We start from the raw sequence: 7,719 nt of genomic DNA, 5'->3' as shown, positions 1-7,719 counted from the left end.
TGGAAGGCAAAGTTACACCAAAGAGACCTTTCAATGTTTCTTTAATGAAATGTTACGATCAACACTGCAACCGATTTACTTTAATCACATGGTCAATTTGGCTTTTATCTTTCAATATTTTTATACTGTACCTACTTGTTTAATTCTGGAGTGCCCATTACAGGAACTTAAAAAAAAAAAAAATCTTAAGTTTGCTCTCCGGTGAACCTTTTTACCTGTTACTGGTTTTCTGTGCCTAGTTCTTTTGATATTAGAGAGCTCACTCATTGGAGGGGGAACCCATTACAATCTGTGTATTGTGAGTTAACATTGCGAGAGGAGGATAGTAAATTTGACCATAGACGCTATTAATTATGTACCTTCCTTAGGAATGACCCTCAACCCCAACCAACAAGAGGCTGCTTTTACAACGCTGTATCCTGCCTGCTAGTGTAAACTCGGTTCAATGCTTAGGCACTGCAGTGAATTATACCCATAGATTTATAATACTGGTTTAAATACTTTCAGTCATGTAATTAAAATTGAAACAGCAATTAATGTAAAGTTACAATTAACTTAACTCTCACAAAACATCAATACACATCTTTAACAAATATATATACACACAACACACACATCAAAACAGTGCTGCTACATAAATGGCATAATTACAATCTTAGCACAAAGAAAAGGAACGCAATAGGCGGGCTACTTAACTGATAGAGGGGAAAAAAGTGTTTCTTTACAAATCGTTTAGCTCTTTGCAGCAGAATAAATGTCAAGAATATATATATAATTTCTCCTTTTGTTTTAAGGTGCAATATTTAAAATAGAATAAAATCTTAAAAAAAAAGAAAAGCAGGAAGAAATAAATAAGGGGTATGTATGCCAGAAAATATTTTACATTTCTGGCGCATGGGCAGTAATTGGCTTTTTGAATGCACATTGACCATTACCGCCCGGTTAATGCGTGAGACCTTACCGCTAAGTCAATAGCTGGCAGTAAGGTCTCAGATCCAAAATGGACAAGCGCCAATTTTCATTTTGCCCCCCCCCCCCCCCAAAGGCATTTTTTACAGGTGCCCTGAAAATTGATTCTGCATGCGGCCAAAACACACACCTACACTACCTAAGGCCATTTTTCAGCGCACCTTAGTAAAAGGACCCCTAAATTAAAAAAACAACTGGCCCAATACTACTGCCTGCCCTAGGTGAACATGAATTTATGATGAATTAAATGGGGAAAGATGTGCTCTAAACAGAGCCAACATTTGCAAAGTTCAAATTGGAAAGATGCAAAAGCTTTGATGAGTATATGTTCTGAGAAGAGCCTGAACCCCTGGCCATCTGAGGTGTAGAGGCAGATGAAAATGAAGCCCAGCTCTAGGACAATGACAGGAAGCAGGGAGGTGCTCCCTGACTTCATAGGAACCATGCTATAGCCTGCAAAACTCTACTTAGCTTAAAGCTGAAAAACAAACAAACAAATGACCAGCTCTGTTAGAGATACAGCCGTACCTGGAATTCTCTAGACGCTAAAAACATATAGATACATAATTTACGTACCTATGACAACTAATACAACAACTGACATTTAATCAGTGACATAAGTATAAGACGATTAATGCCTCTGGTTTTCAAAATCTATTATTAAACGAGAGATACAGTGAAGGACATTACAAGGTTAAAACACTATATATAAAACATTTTCAAATTTGATTCTCTTTCTGTTTAAAAATTACATTCATCTACCGAATGCTGGAAAATATGTTATACTGTTTTAAGGAAAATGGATGTTTCAATCATCATGTTTGGTTACTGACCTACTTAAGCTATCTTTTTAAGCTGTTTTCAATATGCATACATATATATTTTTAATTCATTAAATATATAAAGAATGCATTGCTTTTCAAAGTACAGTATGATAAATACATTATTACAGTCTCAGCACACAACTTAGAAGACAATAAATAATGTGTTCCACTTTGCACATGTGATGTGTAGCAATGAGAGAGACCTAGTTTTCTTTGGAGAAGATGTTTAACTGCGCTATCGATTCTGTTTTGTGGATGTAAGGAAACCACAAGGAAATACTGCGCAGAATCTGATATATCATCTCCTACAGTGTTTAACAGGCGCCTTTCACAAGAGTTCATCGTCTTAACCTGCCATGTACTGACGTTAGGTTCTTGTGTAGATATAGGAAAATCAGAGTTATATAATTTCACGTAATGATTTTTGTTTTACAGTACCTAGTATCTGCTATTCTGTTGTGAATGTTTTGTGACCAGAAAAGTCTGCTTGTTTTAAACCATGTACCATATTGTTCACCAGTGATTCTGATTTTGCAGTTGGAAAGATTTAGTTGAATGTTTCACTTTACAGTGTCTGACCAGCTTTCCAAACCATGTTAGTCTTAAATGAGGAAACAGCCCCACTTTAGCAGTGCATTATCCTAGCAGGAGAAACAGAGCCCTCTTCATTCAGCCCAAGCCTGTGCCCTGCACATCAGCTCCTCAGGTCTTTGGTACATGCCGTTTGGGTCTGTGCCCCAATTCTGGAGTTATCTGTGCACGTTCCAGTTTAAAAGTGAATGAACAGAGGAAGCTGAAGAAGGACTGCAACTACCTCCATGCCATCTTCTGTCATCATCATCAATTGAGAAGGTTTCTCATCCTTTGCACTTGGACATATTTAGGTTTCTAGCGCTATCTGTAATGGGATAGGAAATGCACTGCTATTAGATTGGAAGATGACTGATAGGGCAAACCATAATTTCAAACAAACTGAGCCCTATGGTGCTGATATTCAAGAGCACAATTGGTGGTAAAATGAACTAGATTCAGTACAAGTCCAAAAATCCGGACCACTCGAGAATACAGACCCTTCAAAATTGCGACATCCGGTCTACGAGTGCTGCATATCTTCTCCCTCCCTCCCTCCCATCCCCAGCATCTCTCTCTCCCTTCTTGGCCCTGCCCATGGCTCTCTCTCACAACCCCCCCCCCCCCCCATGTACCTTTTCAGAAGCAAGCAAGTCTTTCATCCTGCACTGCCAGCTCCAGCCTGCACCAGACCTGTCCTGCCTCTTCTGATGCAACTTCCTGTTTTCAGAAGGGCGCCAGGGTGGGATAGATAGGTCAGAAGGAAAGGTTTAGTGCAGGCCGGAGGCAGCCTGTCAGCATGGCTGCTATTGGTGCTGCAGAATGTAAAACTTCCTTGCTTCTGAAAAGGTACACAGGGGTGGGGGAGACAGAGAGGGTGTAGCCATGGAGAGGGAATTTTGGGGACCTAGGCCCCCCTCGTGGCTTGGGCATTTTCTAAAGCTGCAGTACCTGAGAGGGTGATGCTGGATGGGGAAGAAAGACAGAGACATTGGAGGGGGGGGGGGGGGGGAGAGACAAGATTTGCCTATTCATCTCTTCTTTATTCTTCCTTAAATTTGAATTTTAAAAGTACTGCCTGAGAATCTGGAAAATATGGACTCACCCAATCCCTGAGCAGTCCAGATTCTTGGATTTGTACTGTATCATTATCTGGTTAACTGCATCCTGTGTTTTCAGAGCACTGACCTGTGGCTAGCCTGCTAGCAACCTCAATTATGGACTTATTTTAAATGATTTATAACCTGCAAGTCTGCTATCCAATGGAGTGAGCAACCTTACAATCATAATAACCTGAAAATGTGACAATAAAAAACATTAATTAATATATCTAAAATCGAGACCATTTAATAGATTTGTGCTGACCTATATGATATTTATTAGACATAGAGAAAGAAGTGAAAGCCTCTTGATACAAAACTGCTTTCTAAGTGTAAGATATTTTGACTTGGATCTCAATTTTGGCAGTAAGGAATTCCACATTTGAGGCTCAGCAGTTAAAACAGGCTACGGCACTACTAGTCACATACTTAACTAATTTCAAGTGAGGGGAAACTAATTTGGGGTGTGCAGCATGTAATAAATAATAAGGGCTTTCCTGTTTTTTTTCTGTCTCTCAGTGCCCTAAATGCTAAGGAACTGTGAGCCAGTGTAGGGTCTCGAGTATAGCAGTACTATAATGTGATCCTGATGGCGACATCCCAACACTAAATAGCAGAAGCTTTTTGTGCCATCTGCAGAACTCACATAAGATAACCTGGGAGACCCTAAGCATTAGTCAAGGCTACTTAGGACTACAGACTGGAGCATGGATCAGATATCTGAGGGGGGGGGGGGGATGTATTTTACTTAACTGGAATTAACATTGAAATTGCTGATTTTTTTTTCATGTAAATGTCATGATTGCCCACACAAAATTTATCCAGCAGCAGGAAGAATTTAAAAAAGAGTTTGCTTTATTTCCTGTCACCTCCCCTTGCTGCTAAGATTTGTCTTACAGGTCAATATTTAGCAGCCATGGTCAGCTTTTGTTTTAAATGCCAGCTGCAGCAACTAAATAAAACATGGCTATCCTACACCAGTATCCAGCTGGCAGTCAGTGCCAGTGCTATCTGGAGAGGGGCAATAATGAGTCCACTAACCAGAGAAACTTAGGGCAGCTTTTCTTGCTATCTGGGCTGTGCCACTGAATAACCACAGGAAGTAGCAGCTAAATCATTTGTTCAGATAACTGCTTTGATATTGGGCCCTAAGATTTTGCCACTGTGTCCATTCTGTGATCCATTATTTGTAGGGGCAGGCAATGAATAAAAATTTTAAATCACTACCCCCAGCACAGATCAGGTCCACCTGCACCTGCCGCTTGTGCTCTGCACCTGCTGCTTGTGCTCTACACTAGCACCCTCCTCCCACTGACTGGGTCCCAACTGCCTCTGGGCGAGTCTCCCACTCTCAAATTATTGTAGGTTACTTAATATGTTCTAAATGAAATGGAGATTAATTGTGATGGATAGAGGACTTCATTCTACATATCTGCACCGAAAAAAAATATGCCTGGGGAAATTCTATAAAGTACGCCTAAATTTAGGTGTACTTTTTAGAATATGCTTAACTTTGCGCACGGTTTATAGGACACGACTGCAGTTATGCCAAGTAAAACTTGGAGTAAATGCCAACGCCTAAATTAGGCATGGACCAGATGTTATTCTATAACAATGCACATAGATTTAAGAAATGCCCATGACTCGCCCATTCCACATCGATGGCCAAGCCCCCTTTTCAACTATGCAACTTAGAATGTACGCGCATTATGTTGTAGAATACACAAACTTCTAATTAAAGCCAATTACTGTCAATAATTGCTTGTTAACATCCAATCGGTGCTGACTGGCTTGTTAACTAATTAAGTTGCATGCGCAAATCCAGAATATGATTGGATCTGTGCGCGCAACTTAAGTTCAGCTATATAGAATCCGGGGGAGAAGCCATTATGAATTCTGTTCACAAGCTTCATGGAATTCCATTTTGACTATAACTTTCAGCACCAGCTGACTTCAGAGCAATACACAACACAAATTGTTCATGATAGTCAAACGTGGGTCCAACTTTGCACCGAGTAATCGATACCATACCTGAACAGAATATTCTGCAAGTAGTCACATGAGTTATTCATTGATGCCATTGAAGGATAAACTGCACAAAGGCTTTTCATCCTTATTCTGGGGTCCTTCTGGTGGCGCTGCCTGAGGAGGCAGTGTGAAAACTCGACTCTGTTTACTTGACTTGGTTAATTTCTTAAATTCATTGGCAAATGAAATGCCTTTCCGTTTGTCATCACGTGCTGCCTGGCAATCAAATGAGCACAACATTAACAGGTCAATATTCAAAAGCACTTAATTCAGATAACAGTATCATTTATCTGGAGATGTGCTGCTGACCGAGATATCATCTAGAATCTGTCATAGTTTGCAATTGAAGTGTCCTACATTTAAAAATATTCGGTTTAAGCGTCAGCTGGATTCTATGTCTTCGAATAGATCAAAATTATAAGCATTTAGGTAAGAAGCTGAAATCCTTTTTTATTTGATGGTTAATTCTTTAGTTATATTGTTTTAATTATGTAATTCCTCATTTTGTTTATGTCTGCCTGGAACCTCTTGTTGGGATAGAGCGGTATGTAAGATTTGGATTGGATTGGATATTACCTCTGAATATTCTTACAGACTCTTTCTGTACTATGGAGGCAATTCTATATGTTAAGCAACTAGTACACAAGTACATGCCACTTTACTAGCCATTTACACATGTAACTGGCCACTAGGTGCACAAATCACCTGTTAGAGAATCACAACTAGCAGAAAAGTACACATCATAGCATCTACTTTGTTGATAGGCAGAGTTTGGGAACAGCATGGGCCAGGCATGCAAATATTTTATTTATTTATTTAAAAACATTATATCCCTAAGCAGCTTACATCACAAAAACATACATAATAATTGAAAACATACAAAACAGATCAAACAAAAATATATTTTAAATATCACATAGAGAAAACCTGAGCTGGAGGACTGCCCAATTAAGTCTCAGGAATATGTACATAAATTATAGTATTGTATAATTTACTTGGGTTCTGGCACTTACACCAGTGATAGGGCTAATGCAAGTGGAAGAGTAGCTTAATGGTTAGAGCAGTGGGATGAGAACCAGGGGAACCCAGTTCAAATCTCAATGCAGCCCCTTAGGCAAGTCACTTAACCCTCCATTGCCTCAGGTACAAACACAGATTGTGATCCCTCCAGGGACAGCAAAATATCTACTACACCTGAACGTACATACTGCTTCTATTGCTTTTGGGCATTCAGGAGGTATATAAGGTAATAAATAGAAATAAAACAAAACAAAACATAAAAAAGAAAATAAGATGATACCTTTTTTATTAGCTTTCAAACATAACCCTTTTTCTTCATATCAGAAATAAGCAAATGTTGATAAATAACAGTACCAGTGTACCTGAATGTAAATCACCTTGAGCTACTACTGAAAATGGTGTGAGCAAATCCAAAATAAATAAATAAATAAATAAGAGAAAAACCAAAGCATTCCAATGACAGTTTCACAGGAAGAGGGTGGGGTGGGTAAGGTGAGAAACAGGGGGAGCTAGGTGGGTGGGTGGATGAGAGACAAGGAGAGATGCATGGTAGATAGGAGGGTGACAAAGCAGTAGAACTTTATGGTTTATTATGGGCTAGAAAACGCAGATCCTTGTTAAGTCCTGTCTGGTGGGTGTCAAAATATTTAATCATTTTGATTTCAAAGGTGTTATGATTCCTGGATTGTCTTAAAATTTCAATTTAGATTTCTCACCATAAAATCATTGATACAGTGTACCACATCACTCTACTCAAGGAGGTATATAAGAAATTAAATGAAAAAAAAAGTGATCACACCATAAATTAAATGTGTTTTCTCCCACCTGTGCCAGTATTGAATGAAGAAAAGTAGATGCCTACTTTCCTTCACAGAATCAGCTTACCATCTTATCCTAAGTGCTGTGTTAAAGAATTACCCTCTCAGCACCAAAAGAAAGATCTTTTTTGGATGTCAGGTTTCCAGTCATTCCTACTAGTGTTAACCTGTAGATAATGGGTGGGATCCCATTTCAATTGGCAGATAGCAAGAAGCGTCCTGGAGTTGTCACAAGATCTCCTTGATGTAATCACATTTATTGAAAATGACAACCCCTCTCCCCATTCTTTTTCTGCTGGTTTATTTTATTTTATTTATTTGCTGCATTTATATCCCACATTTCCCCACCTATTTGCAGGCTCAATGTGGCTTACAATATAGTACAACAAT

General features: G+C 39.1%; 1 protein-coding gene across 1 annotated transcript in view; it reads right to left on the bottom strand.

The window, feature by feature from the left end:
* Window positions 1-1,044: 1,044 nt before the first annotated feature.
* PLCE1 (phospholipase C epsilon 1) overlaps window positions 1,045-7,719 on the bottom strand; it is a 397,028-nt gene continuing 390,353 nt past the window's right edge. Inside the window, exons 33-34 of the mRNA XM_030203041.1 lie at window positions 5,495-5,707; window positions 1,045-2,691 (exon numbers count right to left, since the gene is read on the bottom strand). Coding sequence (XP_030058901.1) covers window positions 5,528-5,707 — 180 coding nt within the window. The 3' untranslated portion in view covers window positions 1,045-2,691; window positions 5,495-5,527. The remainder of the gene's footprint in view (window positions 2,692-5,494; window positions 5,708-7,719) is intronic.

The sequence above is a fragment of the Microcaecilia unicolor genome, chromosome 5 (assembly GCF_901765095.1).
Source record: "Microcaecilia unicolor chromosome 5, aMicUni1.1, whole genome shotgun sequence".
In the NCBI taxonomy this organism is placed as follows: Eukaryota; Metazoa; Chordata; class Amphibia; order Gymnophiona; family Siphonopidae; genus Microcaecilia; species Microcaecilia unicolor.
Note: the sequence above shows the minus strand (reverse complement) of the source record. Positions and strands in the feature narration are given on the sequence as shown.